The 25496-nt window shown below is 37.7% G+C and overlaps 1 protein-coding gene across 1 annotated transcript in view; it reads right to left on the reverse strand.

Moving 5' to 3' along the window:
- Nucleotides 1-25496, reverse strand: part of TPCN2 (two pore segment channel 2) — a 29662-nt gene that overhangs the window by 3801 nt on the left and 365 nt on the right. Inside the window, exons 2-21 of the mRNA XM_009697257.1 lie at nucleotides 24580-24644; nucleotides 23221-23297; nucleotides 22416-22593; nucleotides 21601-21717; nucleotides 19659-19765; nucleotides 18634-18706; nucleotides 15403-15502; nucleotides 15032-15097; nucleotides 14407-14471; nucleotides 11310-11407; nucleotides 10908-10989; nucleotides 9446-9532; nucleotides 8273-8392; nucleotides 7924-7983; nucleotides 7711-7839; nucleotides 7010-7059; nucleotides 4383-4482; nucleotides 3316-3387; nucleotides 502-575; nucleotides 23-113 (exon numbers count right to left, since the gene is read on the reverse strand). Coding sequence (XP_009695559.1) covers nucleotides 23-113; nucleotides 502-575; nucleotides 3316-3387; nucleotides 4383-4482; nucleotides 7010-7059; nucleotides 7711-7839; nucleotides 7924-7983; nucleotides 8273-8392; nucleotides 9446-9532; nucleotides 10908-10989; nucleotides 11310-11407; nucleotides 14407-14471; nucleotides 15032-15097; nucleotides 15403-15502; nucleotides 18634-18706; nucleotides 19659-19765; nucleotides 21601-21717; nucleotides 22416-22593; nucleotides 23221-23297; nucleotides 24580-24644 — 1811 coding nt within the window. The remainder of the gene's footprint in view (nucleotides 1-22; nucleotides 114-501; nucleotides 576-3315; nucleotides 3388-4382; nucleotides 4483-7009; nucleotides 7060-7710; nucleotides 7840-7923; nucleotides 7984-8272; nucleotides 8393-9445; nucleotides 9533-10907; nucleotides 10990-11309; nucleotides 11408-14406; nucleotides 14472-15031; nucleotides 15098-15402; nucleotides 15503-18633; nucleotides 18707-19658; nucleotides 19766-21600; nucleotides 21718-22415; nucleotides 22594-23220; nucleotides 23298-24579; nucleotides 24645-25496) is intronic.

Genomic DNA, 25496 nt, shown 5'->3' on the forward strand with positions numbered 1-25496 from the left:
TTCCATCAATGATTAGACTCACGGCAAAGTCATCAAAGTTGTTGGGCCAATATTCCAGCTGTTCGTAGGTCCCACACTGTAGAGTGCCGTTACCATATGTTGTATTGACAGCACTATTAAGAGAATGGCAGGCTGATGTAAGTATAGCTTCCTATGATACTCCGCCTTAAAAACAAGATTCTTCCGAGTGCCTTGTAGAAAGTTAAGTATCTCATATGGGCAGAAATCAAGGGAAACAGTTTTAAAAAGTATTTAGGCTACAGCAGGGTAAAATTTCAAGCTACAGATAAGTGTTCCTGCAATTTCAATACAGCAAGAAGAAACAGAAGGAGTAACAGATGAAAAAAGTCTGTGTGATTTAACACTAAAAGAAGGGTAGCTCCAAGAGTAAGAGGAAAAAAAGAAACAAACCAAAACCAACCACAAACAACTCAGGGCTACCAAGTTGCAGACGCTTTTGAGAAGCGGATTCTTTCTGAGCAGTGATGTTTAGAACGTTACCTGATATTGCCCAAGGGAACAACAGCACCTTTAAATAGCATTATGCCAGTTATTGCAAATGCATAGAAAACCACCTGGAAGGAATACAAGCAAGTATTAGTTTTGACTATTTCTGTCACTAAATAAGAAAACAATGTAATTAACATGGAATTCATATTAATACCACAGTTAAAGGAATTTTGTCAAGAACAATGTCTGAAGCTGTTAAAGTGAAAATCCTTCTCAATGTCTATATTACTTAACTATTTGCTCTTACTTCTTAATATTCTATTTACATTTCAGTTGTTAAAATGCATTAAATTATTTTACTTTATGATCTACCTTATTTTTCTGTGTCTCAGAATGCTGATATTTAACTCTTAAGACTGCAGAAAAGTGATTTAAAAAACAAAACCAAAAATAGTAACTGTATTTACAAGGAATAATCTAAATATCTGGGAAGCTTTCTGCTCGATTCAGTGAAAATAAGCTTTTACTAAACCTAACTGAAGGACAAAACTAAGTTAGTATTTTATATTACATCAGCAACTTCTTTAAAAACGTCATATTAGTCTAAAAATAAAGCTTTCCATAACGCAAAGGATTTTGGAACTTCCACCTTTTACTTGTTAGAAAAGCAAACTTCTTTTTAAAGAGATACCTTTCACAGTCTTCAGCAGTTGCTCAGGTGATTTTGCAATTTTCACCCTAAAAAGATTGCTCTAGAAACAACCTACAACTTCACTCCTCTGAGTACAGAGCCATTGGTCCTAGGTCAGCTTGAAACAAACTGAGTCTTCAAATGAAAATGTCATTATCATATTTCCATATTTTGCTACAAAATAGACCCAAGAGGGAACTCTGGGAGGAGTAGAAGAGAAACTGCCCTGACCTATTAACCACAGCACTTTGAACGCTCCTGGAATAAGCTGAAGCTGACATTCCACAGCCTGCCAGCAGATGGTGTATCTGGCTTGGCAATAATAAAGTTAATTTATTCTTTGAAAAAGATATATTTAAAACACATACTGCCTGAGAAGTTAGCTAATCAGTTACATTACTTTATCAGCACGTGTTCCAGGCTAACATTAGGAAAGCTGTCTTGCATCAACTCGTAATGGAGTCAGACTTCACTACAGTAGAAGTTGTTAAAATGCATTAACAGTGCATTAAAATGCAGCTCAGTGACAGCTTCCATGTAGCTCCAAGTAAAGGCAAATTAAATTAATGGAAGCGGCAAAGACCATGGCAGACTTGCCTCACAATTTGTGTAAAACTACAATTCACACTCCTGGCATTAAGGACAATCAGCAGCAGACGCTTAAACCACTTCATGAGCGTTCTCTCTTATATATGGGTAGGGACACCATTGAAACACTAACGCATAATTACTAAAATAAAATCAAGCACGTTACTACAGGCTCCTGCCATCTTAGCTATGTCTTTCAGGAAGAAAAGATCTTCCATCAGACTGCTACAGCCCAGGTGCAACAGTGCCAGTAGCAACACAGCTTTGGAGTCCTAGCGTAAAGCACAAAGCAGCTCACCTCGTAATTGTTCTCTCCCAGGGCTCTGACGTATGGGCTCTGTCAGATTCAGCAGCAACGTTAATCAAGGCCTACCCCACCTATCTACCACACAACCCTACCAGGCTCTGACAGAGGAGACAAGGAAACGTATGCTCATTTAGCATGGTGTACATACTCAACCAAGAACTGACAAAATTAGCAAAACCTCAGTCAGCCTGTGGACAGCTTATTGTATTGAGTAACAAATTGAGTAATGAAAAGTTTTTCATGATACTAAATCTGCTCTTAGCATACGCAAGATTGGCATTTAGGCTCCTAAGATGTACTTTCTAACTTCCCAGTTCCTGTACGCTGAAAGTATTTCTCAGTTTCAAGAGTAGCTCCCAGTGGCAAGTGTGACTTGTACAGCACAACAAAGTTCTTACCCACCTAGCTTTGCCCAAACCAGTATCTTTATTTCAAATTGCAACATAAACCTAAATACTGCAACTTAAGGCCCCTCCCCTACAGATAAAAGCAGAGATTACTAATGACAAAAACTGATATTCTGGGTGAATTGCATGCTAACTGTATAGACTAGAACAACTTTTTCGACAATACTTAACACACAGCACATCATTGGTCTCTAACCATTACCTCAAATTAAGGTGTCCTTAAAAAAAAAAAAACAAAAAAACAACTAACACCACCACCACCTACCCAGGCACTTCTTCGCTCTACCAGGAAGACAACATTGCAAAGCCAGAAACTCAAGAGTTAGGAAATGCAGGATTTATGTAACGGACATCAAGCATTGTGATCCATCCTTTGATTACATGTTTACAGAGTACATGCTCTACACAGACACACCTAAAACAGGATGGCATAGGCTTTTAAAAATCATGTCCAAACACGCCATCTCAAGACCTCCTCAACTGAAAACAATTTTAAAGTTGTTTTGCTATTTAATTTAACATAAGCAAGCCAGGGTAAGGAAAACTAGGCTACTTCTAGCATCAGATTAATTTTTGTTTGAAACTACAGTATCCAGCCTGACGTAAACACACTGAGGAAGTTTCACACAATCTTTTAAAGGCACTCTTAAAGGAATCTGATAAATAAGGGACTGTCACTATGCACAGCCCACAACAAACCAGTAGTTTGTTGTGGCATTGCAAGACACGTCCTGGAGAAGAACTGGCTGAATAAGGTAAAATGTTACTGTTCATGGTGACTGTCAAAGAACCTTGTTCACTTTGTTGATGACATACCCTTATTATACTGCTAACTATAAGAAAGGAAATTACAGTCTTGCATTACAACTTACCACAAGGATTCCTGCAAAGGCTCTCAAATTTTTTACCAGATCCAGCAATGTAGTAACAACCAAAGCCATGAACTAAAACAAAGCAGAATTTTATATGCATGACATTCATCACATTTCCAATCTGTATCAAATTATTTTTACTAAAAGGACAAAGAAATACCAACGATGAAAGTGAGCTGTATGTAAATGCAGGACATCTTTTACACAGTGATATTTCCATGAGATACTTAAAATGCATGAACAACGTTGTAGTCCTTTTCATACACAGACATGGTAAGTTTTAAATATACACAGGCACTGTAACTTCAAGGGCTGTATGTCTTGCAAGACTAAAACAGGAAAAATACCACAAGTGCCCCACAGCTCCAGAGTCACTGCTTCATATTTGAGCCACATAATTTCTAGTTTACACTTTCCACTGACATTATGACCTCTGATTACATCAGGCAGATATTTATGGCTTACTGAACTAAGATATAAGTCCTGCACCCGACATTAATTTGGGCTTAGATTTCAAGCAAGTCTAAATGCACGATTATAACAAACAATCAAAAACTCAAAGCGATTTTGGATTCACGTACATGTATTCTGGTGGAAATACCCACATTGGGAAAGTGGAAAGAGGTATTTGTCCCAAATAACTCTTTGCTTGACTAAAATGTCTGGCAGTATCTAGTGAAAGCAAGTCTATCACCTCCTGAGTACAAAGTTCTTCAAGGACAACATATCCACTCATCTAATTAAGACTGAAGCACTGGACAAGTTGCACAAGTGTTTCTGGATGTGTTTTCCCACTTTAGAATACTAGCATCAATTGCAGTGACATCAACAGAACTTCCCTGCCACCTCAACAGAGGAAACCAGTTAAAGAGACAATGAGTTTGTGAGGAGCTGTGCAACAGTCTGTACAGTTAAAGCTGAGTTATAATCTCACTCAGGTGCAAGAGAATTGCAATCTACATCTGATTCTGAAAGGTAATCTACATGTTATTCTGAAAGGCTTTAACAAAATTTATAATTTGACCAACAACAAAAAAAAACAGAAATGTGGAGGGGTAAACAAACACCTTCATATTAGGAATAATCCGCAGGAACCTGAACACAATTAACATGTTCACCAATCGCACCATATCCCACAGGGATAGTAAGCCCAAGAACTCGGGTCTCCTAGGAAAAATGGAAGAAAATAACAAATCAGAGAAACAGCCATGACAGAAAGACACAGTTAAATCTACTGGGCTGCAGGTAACTATAAATTCCCTACAACTTTTGGTTAATATCCATGGCATATTAAAAAATGTGGGGAGAAAAGAAAAGGAAAAAAAAAAAAAGAGTTTTATTTCCTCATGTAAACAGTCTTAAGAATCTATGACTGCCTAGAACTCTGCATCCAGTTCTGGAATCCCCAATACAGGAAAGGGAAAAACTGCAGCAAGATCAGCAGAGGGCCAACAAGATGGTCAGGGGCTGATACACCTACCCTACAGACAGAAGCTGCAGGAACTGGGCTTGCTCAGCCTGGAGAGCATTGCTTCAGGAGGGTCTAGCAACAGCCCTCTACTACTTACAAAGTGGTTCTGAAGAAGACAGAAGCAAGGCTGTTCTGTGGTGCATAGTAGGAGGGCAAGAGACAGTGGGCGTAAGCTGAAACACTGGAGGCTCACACTACATATAAGGAAGAACTGAAGAACTCATCAACCATGATGACAGTAAGACAGAGGCACTGGTTATCCAGAGAAGTTGTGCAAGTCATCATCATCAGAGGTTTTCAAGACCCAACCGGACAAAGCTTTGGGTAACTTGGGCCTTGCTTTGAGCAGCAGGCTGGACTACAGACCCCCTGAGGTCCCTTCCAGCCTGAATTATCCTATATAAAAATCTATAATCTGTAAAAGGAAGTACATTACTCAGTAGGTATCTCAGCTACAGTAAACTCTAATAACAAATGAAGGAAGCGGTCCATTTAGCCTGGGCTCTTAAATATGTCTATAGTGCTCTTTAAAGTGCATGTTTGTACTAAAATACCTGGGTAAATGGCCTTCCTTCTGCTGGGGAGGAGGCACCAAAGAGGGTCCTTTCAGAGAACAAAGTGAAACAAAAATACTGCTATAGTGAGATACTTCAGGAACTCGCACAAACATGTGCATTAATCCTTCAGGGTATGTTTGGCTGAAGTTAGGCTTCAAAATAAGCACTAAGCTAACAGACTGTTTTGCCAGTTTTCTTCATTATATGCGTATTCCATGGGTGATACGCATACATTTCAAATCTCAGCCTGAATTTTAGCTGACTTTTGCATCGGCATGCTGGATGCTTCTTTGCTGGAAAGGTGGGCAGGTGGTGGGGGACAAAAGATGTTAATGAAAAAGGTCCTTGGTAACACAGCTGTTAAATCATGATTTGCATGACCAATATACTCAACTCTAATAATAAAATAAATTATTTAAGACAACACTGCATAGAACGCATATTCTAGAATAATAGTCACATCTTAGTCCTGTCCTGAAGATGTAACATCTACAGATCAAGCAATTTCCAATAGCACACACCATAAGGAGGATTAGGACTCAATGACTTAGCCAGGCTATAACCTGTTTGCAGTGACTGACACAAAGATCCAACAACTATTACTGGTGCTTCAAGATACTATTGTAGAGTAAACAATCATCTACATTTAAGAATCAAAGGGTAAAAGCAAACCCAAATATAATCAATTATAAAGTTAGATCAATAGCTATTGCCATTAGATTGTTAGTAATTAATATCCTTATGGCAACCATCGCTTTTGAGTGATAGGAGTGCAAGTAGTGTTCAAAAATAAACCTATTTCAAGTCAAAAGGTCTACCAGGCCTTGTCATACATTCTACTGTAAATGAAGGTAAATTCTTGATGGCAACTTAACAAATATCCTGAAAAATTAGAGAAAACAAATGTCTTAAGAGTGAGCTTGTATAAACAAACAAAGTATCAGAATGTGTTATGAATCATCCCTGAAAGTAAGATTCAGGAAATCTTCCAGAAGTCCTTTGCCTTCCTCTTTTGTTCTGGTGGCAACTTTCAAATTTTAGGAGATGAAACAATGATATTTATGGTTTTGATAACAAAATAAGATCAGGAGAGTTATCCAACAACTGTTTGAACTTAAGAAAGTCAAAATACAACTGCTTGCTATTCCAGTATAGATAAATAGTTCGAGTCCATGGGAATTTTTCTACTAAATCTTACAGCATGAAACAAAACTCAGACTTCAGCCTGCAAACAGGGTTGAAGGGGCTTCCCCAGCTGTTTAGGAATTCATATAATTTGACTTATGGAGAATCTGACACTGAAACATATTAAGTTAGTAGTTGGTTGTGTATGTTGTACCAAATTCCCCTTCCTGCATCTTGAGAAAGCATAGGTCTGCTAAGATATTATTTTACATCAGATTACAAGTAATACAAATGCATCCTTCTCAGAACAGCTAAACAGATCTCTAAATTTTATGAAAAAAACTAATAATTTTCTTTCACTTATCCATATTGCATGGCCTTTAGTGACTACAAGGGTGAGAAATTCTACTAGGTTTGGTGAATTAATGACCGGGCTGACAATCATAGCATAATAACATAAGCATGTACAAATGTGCGCGTATATTACCCTGAGCCACCCCAGACAAAGAGCAAAGTGCAACAGTTCACAGAGATTACGTACCAACCAGGATGAGGAAATCCGTACACAGCAAAAGTTGCTACCTCCAAAACCTTAAGTTAGGGAAGAAAAAAAAAAAAAACCCAAAGTCAAAAACTTTACTTTGCAATTCTGAGTTTCAAAAATTACGTAAGTTTCTTAACAGGAAACATTTTCAAGAGCTCTAAGCCACTAGTTTGACTCACTTTAAAGCTCTGAAATTGTTGTATTTTACTAGGTATTCCCCAAATTAATCCAATTCCCCAAACCATCCAACACTGACACACATAAGGATATACAGTGAATTACATTAACTGTGAATTTGGCCTCATCTGCCATATGTGTTTCAGGTTTTTACCAAAGAACGATAATAATCATCTGTGAAATTTTTTTTTAATTCAAAAAACAAAGTGATTTTTAGCTATGTAACAGAATTCCTTACATAATTACTCCAAGAGCCAAAGGTTTCCAAATAACATTAAAAAGGCTGCTTATAAGAAAAAGCTCACCTTTTCCATCAGTTTGAAAAAGCCTGCCTCCAGAAAGGAGATCCTAAGAGAACCATGTGCCACCAAAACATTCAAGCCACTGCAAACCACAACATTGGCTCATGCTGTTTAACTTGGCATATTAGTGTTGAATAAAAAGCAATTCCTCCAGCTCTTGCAGTTCCTAATAATCCTAGTCAACAAATCCAGGAACACAGAAGTTAACCAAACGCTTACCAGCAAAATTACAGTCAGAAGTCCATCAAATCTATTGCTTGGGTATGACAAGTATCTTTTCAAGCCCATTGCCAAGATTTTCAGCAACATTTCCAGCAGATAGTATAGGATGAAGAAGCAGTTGATAGCCTTCACCCAAAAATAAAAATAATTATTAGAATTATTGACACCTCAGGAAACAGCAACAACTGTAGGAATACTGTTGCATCTTACCCCCAGGAAGAAGTCATCTCTTTCAGATGGTTGCTTATCTGCATCCATCACCAAAACCACCTTAATCAACAAGAAATATTTTATGAATCCACTGCTCTATTGTTGCATAAAACAGATTTTTAAGCACAAGAACAGTCTTTTATGCTTTACACAGACCTTTTCAAGCAGCTCAGAATATACTTTTTAACTGCAGGTATTGTCTCCTAAGACTTTGCATGACTAAAGCATGCCAAACATGGAAATCTGTTACAAAAAGTGGTTATCAGAACAGAGACTAAAGAACAAAAACAGAACTGAACTTTGTAGCAGGGTGAAAAACAAAACAAAACAAAAAACCCCTTTTACTTACACAGATAGAAACAATGTTTGCAAGGGCTACAACATTCCCCAAGTAGCCAAAATAGGGATGGCCAGAGGCAAACTGCATCTTCTGCATAAAACTGGATTGGTACTCTGGACTGGGAGGATGCTGAAAAGAACACAAAGGATTTGCTGAGATACAAAGCACAAGCATTTTAAAGATAATGCAGGAAGAACACACCCAATCTCAGATTTAAGAAACAGACATTTTCAAAGCAAAACTTCAATGCCACAGGCTAATTTTGACATTTCAGTAGGAAGGTGTTTTCAAGCTCTGGTTATTAGCAGCAAGAGATCATTTCTGATCAGCAAATGAGTTGAAGATTATAGCACAACACAAGATAATGGCCAAGGAGGGAGATAATCCAACCTCCCTCCAATGTCCCAAGCAGGTAAACTAAACACCAAGCTACTAATTGTGTACATTTCTTCTCCATTTCCCAACATTTAATCTCCCTTAAAAGATTCAGAAGTCTAATTACATGCAAACACAGAAGACAACATTTCCGAACCCTCAAAAAATTTGATTTTTTTTTTTCTTTCTTTCTCCAAGTGGAGAAGACTGCTTTCTGCCCATCTTCATCTGAACACTTAAAGAATCCACATTTCATTCTTCCTTCAGGGACTGGAGAAAAGATTTTGCCTGAGTATATTTAAGTGTTACCGTGCAAAGACTAATATATAGCAGAGATGCATTGCTTTAATATAGGACTGCCACAACAAGACAAATCCCTTGAATTTCAAAAACAATTTACTACAGAGGCACTCATTTCTCCACAGGACTTTTCAGAAAGTCTATGCTCTAAGTCTAACTCCTATTCTTTGTTGCCTTGTAATGAATTTTCAACATAATACACACATAGAGCCCTCATCTATTTTGTCTGACCAAGTCACTTAGAAATGCTGACAGAATAAACCATGCGTTTTGTATATTTAACATTACCTGGTAAACCCAAACTAATGCTGTAAAAGCCTCCAAAGCAATGCTGTTTGTAACTAAGAAGAATCCATGAACAACTTGTATCAATGATGCTTGATCACACCTTGGATTCAACAAGTTGTAAAGGTTGTTTATACGCTTCATAGCAGAATACTACCACTTATTTTTGCACAAGACCACACTCAACTTAAGACACTTTATAAATGATTGTCAGATACATACTTGCTTAATGGCATCTTTGTCCAGTTCTTCAAAGAGCTTCTGAAACTGAGCAGCTGACAGCTGGTCACAGGAGCACATTTCGAGTGACTTCACATAAAAGAGAAACATTCAGATCAAAACCTGCAATAGGTGCATCTTCAAAGCATGCCAACACCCTCAGACTATCTTAAAAGTCTAGGAATAGAGATGTAATACACCCTACACCACATTAGAGTGAGCTTCAATATTGCTCAAATGAACACAAAACTGCCACATGACTGTGGGACTTGTCTTGCCTTTTCTGTTTTCTCTCTCTGGGATCCCATGCTGCTCATGAAGAAGCATGCTCTTTTGACATACTTGAATTTTTAGTTTTATCTAGTATTGCCACTATGATGTTATGATCCAAGGAACGAAGATACTACGACAGTTATCACTGTTCTGCAGAAGTTACTACCTGAGAAGAAGGAATTCTGTCACAAATTGTAACACCATCAAGACACTTCCATAGCATGCTAAACACTACCTGCAACCGTAGCACACACAGCAGCAAAAAAAATGGAAAAAAGACACCAGTAGCAAGAAAAAAACTAACACTTGGCTTTCTGTACCTAACTAACAACACAACGTACAGCTCAGCATAATTACAGAGCAGAGCGTTTATTTTCAGGCAACTCTGTTTACACATCCTTTATCCCAGACAACAACAACTGGAAGCCACACATGCAGAGCTCTTCATTCCACTTCCACCCTTCACACTGGAGCCAGCCAACTGCTGATGCCATAAGCACTAGCTCTGAATTGACACTTCCTTTCAGCAGAAAAAAACAATATGGACTTCCAAATCCTGACGCAATGTTGCTCTCAAAAAGCAACATTACTTTTAGATGATTTTTCTGAAACCATACCAATACTCTCCACATCTCCTGTTAGAGCTGAACGATTTCTCTAATCTCTGAAAATCATGGCATGAACTGCAACATTAATTAAGTCTTTAGTTAAGCAAAACCACTCTCCCTGTAGCCTGATACCTAGAGGGAGCAGTACAGCTAAAATCCAATAAAAAAGACATTTTCAAGTGGTAGAGTGAAGCTGCTACAGACAGCAGCTCTAGACCACAGTGAGGAACGTCTTACTTCCAGACAGAAAGTAGAACAAATTACCAAATTAGCTCTGCAAAGCAAGAGTTTTCATTACTCTACACCTCTTTACAGGTGAATGCCTTCCTCGCCACACCAACCAAAGTAGCAGCAACCTTAAGGCGAAACCATTGCCTAGAGATTGGTCTTGTTCTGAAGACCAAATCAAGCAGACACCAAGCTAGGCCTCTGTTCACACTTAAAGAAAGCAGCATAAAGAAAGCTGAGCTAAAAGCTACTACACCTAGATAATCGTGTGATTAAGGAAATTTCAGTTTCTATAGCCATCCCATCAGAGGATTTGATAGTCACCAACATAAAGACTAAGAAAATCCAGTTCTTACTCTCATGATGGCTTGCTTGCAGCGAGAATCCATTTCAACTTTCTGCAGCACTTGTACTAAGGCCCCAAAGCTGACATGCGGCCTATTTAAAAGAAAATAGGATGGGCCCCGAAACAGGTAGCTGGTTTGATGGCAAAAGTAGCTGTTCCAAATGCATTCCTGCCTCTTTCTTTTTTGGAAAAGCAGACAAAATTAGAAGTAGAAATAAAAAGGAAACAGACCCCATAAGAGTCCCAAACAGTGTATTATAAACAACCAGTTAAAGAAAAAATAAAATAGATACGCAACAAGCCGCCATTTTTCAAGAAGGGATTCTCAGTAAATACACTAAGCAAAATAAGATGACCAAAAAATCTGCTCTTTTCTCCTAGATAATCTCCTCTTTCAACATTCTTCACTTACTGTTGCGTATTAGCAGGAGTCTCTCTGAGAGAAGACAGCACTTCAAACGCAGCCCGGATTCCCAGTCGCCTCCTGAAGAGCGAGGACTGAACCGATTTCTGGACAGTAAAAACACCACAGAGGAGACAATTTACTTACACTTGTTTAAATGAAATCCAACCGGATGATACAAATAAGATCTGTAAGTTATTTGCCCAGCCGTTAGACAGAACCTACTGCAAGCCTCAGAAAGTGCCATATCTGTTCGACTAAAATAATTTTTCAGGAAGGCAAGATACTGCTTTCTCTCTCCCACTGTCAAAGTCCCTGTCATTAGCCACTAGATCTAGTTGTTCAGATACTGGGTCCAATGGACAGACCCTCCACAGTTTAAAAGGAACACCATGAAGAGTTATAGGCTGAAATCAGTGAAGGCCATTCCCACCAGAAGGACTTGGGGAAGATCAGAGCTACCCAGCTCCCCATGCTGCACTGCATCCTATGGTCAGACAACATACTGATCCTCTGGCACACACCCCAGATCTTTGATTAGAGATCAGAATAGGAGACTTCCCCAGGCCTTGCTTCCTTCAAGAACTCCATGTACAAGAAGGAAGGAAGCAAGCAAACAAGTCTCTGGAGTTCAAGTAAACATACGGGTCATGGCTTATTTTTAATTCTGGATTGCACAGGCACATGCCTGTTCCAGAGACAGTGGCAACAGCAAAGGTTGAGTATTCACAGAAATTCATACTACTGGGCAAAGAGTTAGACAGCTTGTCCAACTCCAGCTTCTTGCCCAAATGAAGAAAGCCAGAGCCACAGTTGTTCATGGTTGGTTTTCCCCCCCCTCAGAGTAATCACTTTCAAACTCAGCTACTTTATTGAGAGTCAGATTATGGCATGCTCGAACATGGGAGAGTAAACTTGAGAAAGAAGGGAAGAAAGAGAGCAGTAGGAAAGGATTACAAAAATTCCTCTTTGCACACATTAGGTTTAAACACCCCTCTCCCACAAGAGGTTGGGGGCCATTTCTTCTGTGTAATATTGCCTGAGGCTTACTATCCAACAACCTTCTCTTTTGAGCTCTACTAGAGCAGCTATTATTTCACTTTTCCCCACCAAGCCCTCAACTCCACTTCTCTGATGGGCTGAATGAACTATAAGACTATGTAAGTAAGGGGAAGGAACTGTAAGACTACATATAATTAAAGTGGGAAGTAGGTAATGATGGAACTATAAGACACATATGTAAGTAAGGGGGAAATCACACCCAAAGTCAAAGTCATCCAGTTTCCTCTGCAACTAAACCTGAAGGAAACTACAGGCATGAGAAAAGACCAGTTGGAACATGCACAATTGGGAACTGTTGTTCATTCCAAGCTACAGAGGCCATCACTGTACTGGCACAAAGGGAAAAAAGCTTAACCTACAGCCTAGAGGTTTAGCTGTAAGACTCCAGTTCCCTTGCGTAGCACTACCCCAACTCAGCTTTACCAAAAACAATGCTGTTGAGCTGTGAAGTTCTATAAAATATTCAAGAAGAAAGTAAAACACGCAGGTGGAAGTGAAACTGTTGAAAACTAACTCAAGAGACTCAAGACAAGAATTTCACCATGGAAATTAAAGCTCAAAGAAAAGTCTCAAACAGCTTGAAGATGGCACCTCAGCAAGATCAAGATTCAGCCAGTTCTGAGGAGCATGAGATTGATAGCCCCCCTTTTGACTGATGACTGCCTGACCAAAGACTCAGTTGTGTGTCATCAGTGTGATAGCCATTAATACTTACCCTAGCACTGTGTTATTTCTACTAATCTACTATGTCTTAACTGCTAAGTAGCTGTGGCGCACCTTGGATGTTCTGTACTCATTTCTGGAGATAAACCCAGTTCTCGAGATCTCCAGCTGCACCCATGCAGCCTCTTCCTTCCACCACCTACCCAATCAGTTACTTCTTTTTGGAACAGTAATAAAAAGTCACAAATTTAACCTCTTGGAAGAAGTATATTTTATTGGAAGTAACTGAGATGATCTTTCATTTGACTTACTTTGTTCAACTGCACCATCTGGGAAGAATTGTAATGAGCTGAGGCAAGAGTATTTGAGAAAGCAGAGACAATCGCATACAGAAAACCAAAGCAGCTACACTATTTCCTGCTAAGGGAATGCAGACTACACTCCCAGCTGAAGACTAAACAACTGGCATACATAATACAACAAAGCACATCACACAGCTTGTTAATAAAGGAAAAAGAACTTTTAGTGATCAGTTTAACGGTCACCACAGACTGCATGCTCTTTGAATAACATGCAAAAGTACACTTACTTTGTCAGCTTTTACTTCTCCAATATAGACAACTGAGTCAAAAGAGGTCATTACACTACACATCAGATACACATTCCACAAAACGGAGAGAATCACATATGATCAGGCATCTTCCAGGAGTACATTAAAGTATTACACAGATGACTGGCATTGCATCAAGAGTAAGCACAGGTTCCTTTTGAGTCTGAATACTACCAAGAATAACCACTGTATCTACTGGCAACTGCTTCTGGTACAAGTCAATCACAAGACTTAAGTCCATCTTTTAGAGGCAGCAGACTGCCCTAATCATTCTAACATCACACCCACCCACCATGGTAAGGATGAAGTAAAAAAAAAACCAAACATGAAGATGGTTTAGTCAGTGATTCTTTTTATTGAAGGCTTCTAATACTGCGCTACTCTGAGAACTTAAGTGCTAGGATTAGCAACAATAGCTATTTAAATAGTAGAGCAGGTTTTCTTCGCAGAGACCAAGTTTAAGTTACTTGTTCACCTGTCCTTGTTCAGTTTTATGATAGTTCGAATTTTTTATTCCTATAACAATCAAAGGTGCGGATCCACAGCGTACATGGAAGTATTCAAGCAGGTAATTTTGTCATGGAAGGGGATCAAGCTATAACAGCATATAAGGGCAAAAGTATCTACATCAAAGAACCTTTAGTATCTTAAAACCATACCTACAACCACGACGGGCATACTGCTTTAATACACAGTTGAAACTTTTAATACTCAGGGCTTCACAGTTTTAAGGTTACAGTAGAACACATAAATTAGGAATGCTTTACTCACCAGAAGGTATCCTCGAAACTGGTTGTATATTATTGCTGTAAGCAAGTTCATCAGAAACAAGTTGCCTATTGGAGAAAAAGAGGCAGTAAGAATTATTGAAATACGTATCTGTTTCTCAAAGAAGTTTCAATGTATATACTAAGTGAGATGTAAAATTTAAAAGGATTAGTTTTCTTGTGTTTGATTTCCAAAATGTTTTTAATGTTTGAATATACTGCAATGTGTCCACTTCCCTATGACATGTTACTAAAAAAAACCAAACAAAAACAAACAAACAAACTATAAGTACCTTTCATGAAAATTACCTTACAAGGCACCACACACAGTAATTGGGAGAAACACAAAAAAGGAGAAATTTACGATTGAACTTTCCTAGAAAAATAAAATAGTAGCTGGTATGCACAAGTATCAAAGTTAAAGTGCATTTAAGTTACTGAAGTCAAGAGGTAACTTACCTAATACAGTGAAGAGTATGAAGAAGATTGAATATGCTCGATTCTTAGAATATGCAGGAATCATCACTGTATATTGAACTTCCCTAGAAAAATAAAATACTCTGTAGCTGGTATGCACAAGTATCAAAGTTAAAGTGCATTTAAGTTACTGAAGTCAAGAGGTAACTTACCTAATACAGTGAAGAGTATGAAGAAGATTGAATATGCTCGATTCTTAGAATATGCAGGAATCATCACTGTATCAAATTTAACAAAAAAAGGAAACAAGAATTTAATACTTAAGATGAAAACTGGAAACCTCTATCAATTTTTAGCAATTGGCAAAAGCTTCTACATAGCTCCACTTTAGGGTTACACATATAATTACACCAAAGGACAGGCAAGAATCAAGTTACTAAAGGCATGAAAAGTCTTTACATAACCTTCCTCTGTCTGTACTAAGAAATATCAGCTGAAAGAATGGCTATAGTAGTGTGAGGATAATGTTACTCTATTATTCTTTGAAAAGAGAGGCAAGAGGTATTTCTGAAAGATTGCTCACCATCAGGATTATTTGCAGTAGTCAGAAGGACCAGCAAGGATGTCAGTGAATCTGGCAAATTCCGGAAATACACCACCCACTCCTTGTCCTGCTGGCCATCCTAGTCAAAGAGATGTTCATTGTTAGAAATACACTGAAGAATCACTAAGACTCTCTTACCAAGGAAGGGGAAAAAGTTAAAAACTAACAAACAAAAAAACCCAGTTAAAATCAATTTCTTACACACACAATCAAATCTACCCCATGAAAAAAGCAAGAGACAAGCATAAAAATTAGGACAACATGTAGGAATACAGTGCAATCACTTCACTTATTAACAGCCATTAAAAAAACATAAGGAAGGACAGCAAGCTAAGACAGACACAGGAAGCTCAATATAGAAGTTATGTCCAGCTAGCACCTCAGACCCAAGAAGAACAATGATGTCACAAACAGACAATATAGGAATCTGAAGTCAGCCTCTACTGATATAAAAAGCATCACCTCTTAGCCTGCAGGAGATATTAGAGTATTGGAGATACAAGCACTCTCTCAATGCGATTTTAAAAAATAATTAAAAAAAAATATCACAGACTAATACCATCTTCAGTCTCAACTTGCATTACAAAAATTAGCGTACGGTAGAAGCTGCTTTCTTTGTTATTCCAGCTACAGCACGCTGTACCTCAGCATAAATGGAAATCTAATCACCTTGAACTGTATACTCTAGGACTACCCTCAAGGACTTGTCCAAAAGTATAATACAATTTGGGAACAATATTAAAATAGATCTTGTCTATACTGAAGAACAGAAACAACACAGCTTCCTCAGTAATGAAGAGCTGCCTCCATAACTACCGTATTACAAAAGATCCTTGCCTATAGATTATAAGCTCCTCTCAAACACTTACAGCTCTACTAGCATACTCACCGAGCATGAAATGTGTCTCTCATTTTTCCTTTGACTTCTGAATAGCAAACTTAATATCCTCTAAATTAGTTATTTGCACAAAAGTTACTACTGCTACTCAGAACACAGGTTTTTCCCTTTCTCCAGTTATCCGCTTACATACTCAGGAGGTTCTGTTTAATTACAGCAAGATCTACACAGAACACTGTCAGACAAGTTTTAGGTCTCTTTTCAATAACATATGTGGAGATGTATGCAAAGTACAAGTGCAAGGAGAGTCCTCATCTTATTTGTGTAAATATTGATTTCCTCTAAAATAAGAGCACACAATAAAAAGTAATATGCTATAACCAGCATTAGTGCACTTTACAAGAGTTGTTGGGCAGGTGGAAAACATGCAACTGTTCTGTTTTGAAAAGAATGAATCTTCAACATGCTAAGGACAGTATCAACTAAAACATCACATAGAGCTTAAAAATCTTTGGGGGGAAGGGGCAGGAAGTTCAGTGCTACAGCACCCAAAACACATTTATAAATACTGTGGCAACTAAGGTCATCAAAATTATTTTGCAGCTTAGTGGAAACATCAGATGATCTGCTAAAGCTCTGATGGTATCAGAATTTTCATCAATAACACACTGGGAGGCTGATCTTGGACGATTCACGTATTTATTTTTTTCCCCCAAGTTCAAGCAGAGACAGCTAAAAAAGATGCAGAGTGCAAACAATACAAATATGAATCATGCAGCATAGAACAAAAAGTCCTTGAATCTGCTGCAAAGACTGAAAAATGTGCCTCTAGAGGACACATACAAGACAATGCAAAAGTCTAGAGGCAAGAATTTCATTACTAAATGTATTTTCAGAATTTGCTTTCAGTATTTTGCCTTGTTAGATACAATTAGTGTGTAGTAGATTAGCAAATCACAAAAGGAAAGAAAGACTGCTCTCTAATTTGTTATTTTTCACCTAAATGTATACAAATTCAACTGGTTCAGGTATACAAGTTATATCACCATCTGCTGGGAAAGCTCATAACTGAAATTAGATGTGACATACAGAGATAATATAAAGATCCAGCATGCAACTAAATAGAAGTAAAATAGAGCTCCACCTCTAACTTCAGAAATTCTGTAACATGGGAATTCAAGGAATTTGCTGATCATAAGGAAGACCAGAGGCAGGCACAAGTGCAAATTGCAGTAGGAACGAAGGTGCAAAACTGAGATTAAGGAGAGGACTAAAATTACCGGGAAAGGTACACAACAAATCTTTGTGTTCACAGGAACACATTTATGGAAGGCCTTAAAAAGTAAGGACAAAAAAAAAACCAAAATAAAACAAAAAAAACCCCACAAAACAAAAACCTGAGTATGATACATTAAGATACAGGAAGTTTAGGAGGGAGGGAACATACCAAGAGCATTGGAATACAAAAGTGATTTTAACCACAAAATTTCAAATTTGCTTTTCAGAAGCAGGAAGAGAAACAGAGGAAAAAAACAAAGAGATCAAAAACCAAAACATCAGAGTAACGCATGCAAAACCAGGCAAAAACCTACCAAGGCATGGCCAGGGATACCAGTATTGGAAGGTAAGAAAACACAGAAGAAACTAAACTTAGCAAAAAGCTAGATAAGGAAAAGAGGAAAGAAATGAATGATAATATAAACTAAAGAGTGACAAGATCAAGAGCTTTGGACACAGAACAGTATAGATGGTTTCAACAAAATTCGAGAAAGTAACTCAAAGGATCAAACTGGAGAATTGTATAAGGAAGCCTCTTGTACAAACAGACTTTTGATTTCTCACCTGTGATAATTGCATCAATACCAGTAATATGCAGAACTATAAACAAATAAAGATGTCAAACACATTTTAGTATGGAACTATCTAACTTTGTTCCGAGCAGGGGAGCTGGACTAATAAAATAATACACCACAGCTTTCAGCAAGAGTGAAAGATTTCAGTTGTGGAGTAGGAAGGAGCTCTATCACTTAAGAAGCAAAGTACAGACTGGAAAAAAATTCTTCACTAAAGGATGAAGAGATTCTAACACTATTCTGAGGGGCCTTCTAATGCACGCTTACAGAACCAACACTATACATGGATACTAGGCACATGTTAAATCTCTCTAAATGAACTTTAAACTCATCCCAGTAAGCCTGACAAGGTAACATGATCTTTTCAGGCAAAATAAGTTTCACTAGTTTGATTATAAAACTAGACGTGCATCTGCTATGCAAGTAAAAAAAAAAAAAACAAACAAAACAAACCACCACAAAACAAAAAACAACAAAAACCACACCAAGATCTACCAAAGCATAAATATAATTGATTACCTTTGTTCGAGCAAACAGCAGCATGGCAAACATGGTAAAGAGAGACAGATGAACAGCTAGTAGTAGAACAACACTGTTGGAAAGAAAACATATCATATGCATTAATAAACTCTATCTTATTCTTAATATCCTTTGCTACAAATGCAAAAAGGAAGCCATCTAAAGAAAACCAGAGGTATTTTTAAGAAGCTACATGAAGATCACAGAAGATGATCTAAGTTTTGATTCAAAATAAGAATGACACTTTTTCAGGAGTTCTCAGCATGAGCTTACACAGTTGTGAGGTCAATGAGATTCTAACACCTGTTTTTCTAAAGTTAGGACCATATTTATACCTTCCAATCAAGATACAACATCTTGGCTTGCATACACCTTTGATTCTCCTGAGGTTTGTTAGTTAAAACGTACAGACAAGGACAGCGAGTTCTGTAAGTTGTACACATACACAACCCATGTCACAGCAAGAGATCCCTTTCAAAAAGCATCACGCTGTCTGGTTATGATTTCACCAGTGGGGTTTCCAGTTCAACATTTCTAATGACAGTAAAATTTAACACATAGATTGCTAAAACCATTCAGAAATTAAAACGTTGAAGTAAGGCACTCTGAAGATGTAAACAAAGATGTATCTTCTTGTGCGGCACTCATGACTGGAAGCCATCCGTATCTACCCGTACTTCCGAGGGGCTACCTTGGAGAAACACAGCACAGACTTTTTCCCAGATGATGCCTCAGTTCTTCCTTTACAAAAGGGCTGCATGCAACATACACAGAATTAAAAATCCCCACTCAATTAGCATCAAAAACCACATCTGTCAAATACGGAGTCACATCACATACATTCCAGAGAAATTTTACAGACTAAAGGAATCAAAAAGTTAACACAACCTCCATCCATTGCTACCTGATTTCACCAACCACTTAGCTAGACCATTGAGAAGGAAGCTACTCGGATGTCACACGCCAAAATACTAAGGGTAACTACATGCTTGCTGTGAAAGGATGTTTTCTATGCTATTACATACCTTGCCATTTCCGGCAAGGTGCTGTTGATACTTTTTAAAGTTTTCTTCATCATAGAAGAATTTTGAAGGAGAAAGAAAGGACGAAGGATTCTTCTTATTCTCACATCCTGCAAAAACCAATGGATCAGATACTGAGTTCTCCTAAGACTAGTGCCACAAGTATTTTTAATACAAGTTTGTCAAAAAACACTGATACACGTATCAACAAAATCATGTTGTGTAACATAAAAGGGCTGTGCTCAGAAGCTAAATCTGTCCCACTGAAGTTAAAAACACACAGAAGAGATTTTATACTTATAGGTGCCTTGTTAAAAGAAGGAGAGATTGCTTTAAAAATGCACATTGACATTTCAATAGCCTCATCAGGTCACTAATTACAATCAATCTAACTTTACTGCTTGGTACACAAAACAAGCAGGTCAAGAGACAGCATTTTCATATTTTCTGCGAAGGACCATTTCAAGAAGGGAATTAATAGCAAGCTACTTTTACTAAAAAACAGATACATGCTTTTAAAATAAGTGCTTGATTTCAATTTTCAGCCTTTTTCATGTTATAATTAAAGGGTCCGCTAATTACTTCGCATTTTCTGCCTCTGAAAAGTCTCCAACAGGTGATTGCCTTTTTTTCCTTAACATACACTAAAGTAATTAAGCTGTTTGATTCTTGCATTCAAGACACTTGACAGCCTTTAAATTATTTCTGTGACTTATCAGCTACTTCAAGTATTTCAGCATTTTAGGATCAGTCTTCTCAGGGCCACAGCTAACAGCAAAAAAAAAAAACCAAAAACAAAAAACACTTTCTTCCTCGCTAATCCCTTGTTCATACATCTCAGCAGTTAAACTGCTCCTTCTGCCACCGCTTTGTATGGCAGGCTCCTGTTCAAACTACTTGTCCACTATCACACCTAAAGATTTTACAATCACTTCTTTCCAAGACACATTGCCCATGTTGTACGCACAATCTTCATCCTAGATTATTAAATACAATGCAGCTGAAAGAAGTTATTTGGCTTGAATATGAAAAGGACACATGCATTTTTCTTATACTCAGATGCTTATAAGCTTAAGCTGTATGCGCTTCCAACATTTTAAGATCACCTCTTTGATACTACATCACACCCTGGTTAGCAGCGACCAATGGTCAACTGTGAACAACTAAACAGTGGGTTACTAATAGCAGCAACGGCATCCAACCTAATCCTAATACAGACAATAATTTGAAAGAAGTTTGAAAGTTATCTGAAGGCAACAGATAATGGTTTCGACACAAGAACTTACACAAGAAGCAAAACTCAAGATTTCTGCCTCATTCATTTCCCAGTATTTTTACCATAATAGTATTTTCTTAACCATGACTGTAAGTGAACAACAACTAATTTCACACAGATTTATGTCATGGCAGAGAAAACCAATTGGGAGATTGCACTATTATATAAAGGAGGACACTTTTAGAACTGTTTCACAAAAATGACATTCCTCTCAGGACACAATTGTTTTGAACACAACACGGCTTCATCTTAGAAAGCAGTTGTTAAACTACACAATTACCTTTTACTTACACATCACTACATAGACTCCGCCATTGAATCAAGTTAAGAACATAATTCTCCAACTGTATGACAAAATTGGTACTATGCAGCCAGAGTTTTCTCTATACTTTTTGACTGTTGACAGACTACAGCAAGAAAGCTTTATTTAATTTTACCAATGAACTCACATCTTATATTAAGAATCAAACAGAATCCCTTGAGAAGCTACATTACACTAAACATTTTCTGTGTTTCAGTGTATTACCCAGCTATCAAGGATCAAAAATGAACTCTCACCCTCCTCCCTTAATTCTCCCTTAATGCCCTGCTGACTATCCCTTTGCAGGTTCTTCTCTGCCACTCTCCACAACTCAGTTGCTGATTGTTTCTGTGGAAAGCAGTTCTCACCTCTGTGCAGAAAAAACTCAGCGATACAATCCAATCAGCAAGGGAAACAATTAATGTCAGTATATAAGCCACGAGCCATTTATTTTTCCAAAATTCTTCCCATCCAATTAAGTAACTCTGAGGAAGGAAGAAAAAAAAACCAAATTTTATTTTAATAATACCTTAATACCCAATACCCTAGTAAGTCAGCACCAATTGTTTTTGAAGTATTTGTAATTTTACATCAGTGCTCATAAAGAGTTCCCTGAAATCCAAACAAAAGTACACTGATCAGAGAATTTTTCTACAAGAACTAAACAAAGGCCGGTAAAAGTGAGAGGTGCACACAGGCCATGAGAGAGGAATCCCTTCAACGCAAGAAAAATGTCCATTTAATAAGCATAAAAAGAGATTTTCCAGAAACAAGTATCCAAAGAAAAGTACCATTTTTGACTATTTTTATTTTGTTTAAATGAACTGGCATATATTTGATTATTATATACCCCAACTTCTATAGCCTAATACAAGCAGCTAAGCCAAAATCATTGTATTCTTAGCAAAATTTATTTCATTTATTCCACACAAACAGGAGTTTATATTTCTCACGTAAAAAAAAAAAAAAAGGCAATTTTGGAAAATATGCACTTTCTAATTTCTCCTGAAAGTAAGGCTTTAATATAGAGCAAAGCAATCTCATCATGCAAATCCAAGATTTGAATAACAGTTTTAAGATATTTCCCAAAATATAAAAAGGAGAAAAGCCACGCTCACTACACCTACTGAGCTGCCCAGCACACCTAGTATTTCATTCAATATCAGATGAAAGTGATGCTCACCTTCACGGATACATCAACCATGAACACAAGCAAGCAGAGCAGCTCAATGCTTTCTGTTAGGCCACAAGGAGGATTCCACGCAGGAAGGCGGTATCGTACATCTGACGTGATAGTAAGTGAAGAAGGCTTTTCAATGAAAGCCAAAGCCAGGATTATAGTAATAGTTAAACTCAAAATCCTGTTTGGATAGAGATGAAATTGTATTTTTAAAAAAGAACAAAACAAAACCAAACCAAAACAGAACACCACAACCCCCAAAACACACTAAAGCCAGAAAATGAGTCAAAAGAATAACAAAATACTTACAGTAAAGCAATTTTCTTGAAAGTGAACCAAGCTTTATAATATCATATTTAACACAAATGGGTTAGACCACAGCGCAGCACTTGATTAGCATGCTGTTGCCTGCATCAGAATAATGTAACTGCTGATCACCAAATAACCTTAGGTGGTGTTCTTTTGAAACTGACAGCAGCAAACAATCTTTCTACTATTTAACATGTTTATAAATATACAGTTGGAAAACTCTAACATACAGCGCTGTAAATCATGCCAATAGTCCATTCACGCAACAGTCCTTTGGCTGTTCCAAAGAATCATCTACACGATCACACTTCCATATAACTTGCTGCTTTCCACTTCTACCATGTTCACATGTAGTCAATCCATTTGCTTCTTAAAGTAAGTTCTTATAAGGATAAAAGCACAATTATCTAATTATTTAACAAAAAAAAAAAAAAAAGAATAATTTTTTTATAAAGACTTACTCCTAAAGGAGAAAGCAGAAAGAACACCAAGTTCTTACCACTGGCAAGCTCTTGAATAGTACCATCGATAAAGCCACAGGGATCTGGAGTCCACACGGTGATTTATAGATCGATACTGAAGGCAGAAAGCAAAAACGGTAATTCAAACATTACATTCAGTCTGTCTCAAAGACAAAGATCAAGTTACCAAAATAAACCAAATTCTAAACAACAAAGCTCAAGTCTTCAGACAATTCCAGTTTCATAATAAGATAAAGAAATTGTTGTACAAGTTATTCATTATGAAAGTATCAGTCATCAAAGACCACAGCTGTAGTCTACATCCATGCAACTGGAAAGATTTCAGTGAAGTTTTCCTAATCTAAAGACCACACAGTTGCTCAGATAATCTAACTGTGTGACAGTCATATGAAGCAAGCATTCTCATCATTACAAATAACAGCATCTGTAATAATTCAGTGCCTATTCTATGGGTCCACCCATGTAGTTCACCTTTCTAGCATTCATTCCATTCATGGACATTCTTTTGCCTTTCTCTTCCAAAAAGCCGTAAGATAGAAACAAATTAATTCTGAATATAAGAGACTTCAACCTATGTCTTTAAACAAAACAATGTTTAAGTTCCAGGAAGTGACCATGATTCTTCAGAACAGGCCTGCTTCTGCTGAAATCTGCTCAACCCCTCCTTCATGGCTGCTCCTGGGCTGCTGTTACTCTGCCTCTGCTGAGAAGTGCCTGCTTCCAGAAAAGTGTGCACACCTTGAATGTACCTGATCCCCAGAAATCTCCCAACCAAAAGCTACCTGAATGCAGCAAGAGAGGCTCAAAAACTGTCCTCCAGCATTCCCACTGCCTATGACTAATAACTGGGAGATAACAGGATCTAGGGATCTGCAGCAAGGGCCAGTAAAGGAGAGACAAAGAGAGAATGACTTCCAAAGGCACCAAGTTCAGTTGAAACAAAAGAGTTCCAACTTCTCACTTGAAGCTAGCCTTAAACTCTACCAGCTCTTAAGCTATGCAAGTAGTCAGATTTAGAGGCAAATTACAGGGCTTGCTCAGACAGTTTCCCTTAGCAGTAAGGCTCGTCATTCTCAAAACACACACACACAAACCACCAAACCAAAACCAAAAACCACCCCACAAACCAGCACCTCTTTCGACTATCTTGAAGAGAAGACACTATCTATTTCATTGTGTGGAAAAACATGTTTCTTCTAGACAGGAGTTCACTGAAACTTGCATACCACAGGAATTCAGAAATCCGATTTTGCTTTGTAAATCAAAACGATGTTATATGGAGGTTGCCTGAGCACATAAAAACTTAAAAGCTAGCAGAATGAGTGACAAATATCCAGCATGAGAAGGATAATAGCTAACAAACAAGCTATATTTACCTGTATTGCATCTTCAATAAATACTACGGCTTGGTTTATATAAAGGTCATTATCAGCTCCAGTACCTATTAAGTTAAAAAGAAATAAGAATCACTTGCTGTGTTTTGGATAAAGCCTACAACTTACTTATTAGTTAACAGAAGCTCCACAGCCATGGTTCTCATGATAAAGAGCACTGTACACACACAAAGAGTAAAGAGACAGCTCCTGCCACATTTGCTCTGTCAGCAGCACCATGCATTAAATTAAAGGAATAATAATAATCTCAAACATATCATGCATCTTTCTGTACTTTGTGAAAAGGCTCTCCCATGTTTAGCTTAAGCAGCTAGATTACTCTAGTAGTTAAACAGCTATCACAAGACTGGAATATTTCTATACAGAGACAAGTCCTAAGTAACACACATCATAATGGTGCATCAATCAAATTACTCTTTGACAAAGTGTACAGGCAAGTGAAGCTGGAAAAATCAGTTACTAGTAGTCCAGGCACTTTTACTTCAGTTTAGTAAAGGTACTGAGGTTTAGATTGATCTCATTCTCTCTAAAACCAACAGAAATCTCCAGTCAGAGGAGAACAAAATTAAGTCCTTTTTTAATTTGTCCTGAGAGTTATTATTACCATATCAAACAGATCAGAGTTCAAGACACAGAAAGAGGTGAAAGTACACGAAGTGAAATAAAATATCACCAAATTAGTTACTATACAACACGTCAAAACCCATTTACTAAGAAATCCATATGAAGATACATACATAAAGAATAAAGGGCAGTCACTTGCATTCACTTGATTTAGGACCTTTGAGTAACTAACCTTGCAATTAAGCCAACAAGAGTGACAAAGGTAGGTAACGCCAAAATCAGGAAGGGCGAAAAAAAAAAAAGGGGGGGGGGGGGGGGGGGGCGAGACAAAAAGA

Source organism: Cariama cristata, unplaced genomic scaffold (assembly GCF_000690535.1).
Source record: "Cariama cristata isolate BGI_N322 unplaced genomic scaffold, ASM69053v1 scaffold3713, whole genome shotgun sequence".
Lineage (NCBI taxonomy): Eukaryota > Metazoa > Chordata > Aves > Cariamiformes > Cariamidae > Cariama > Cariama cristata.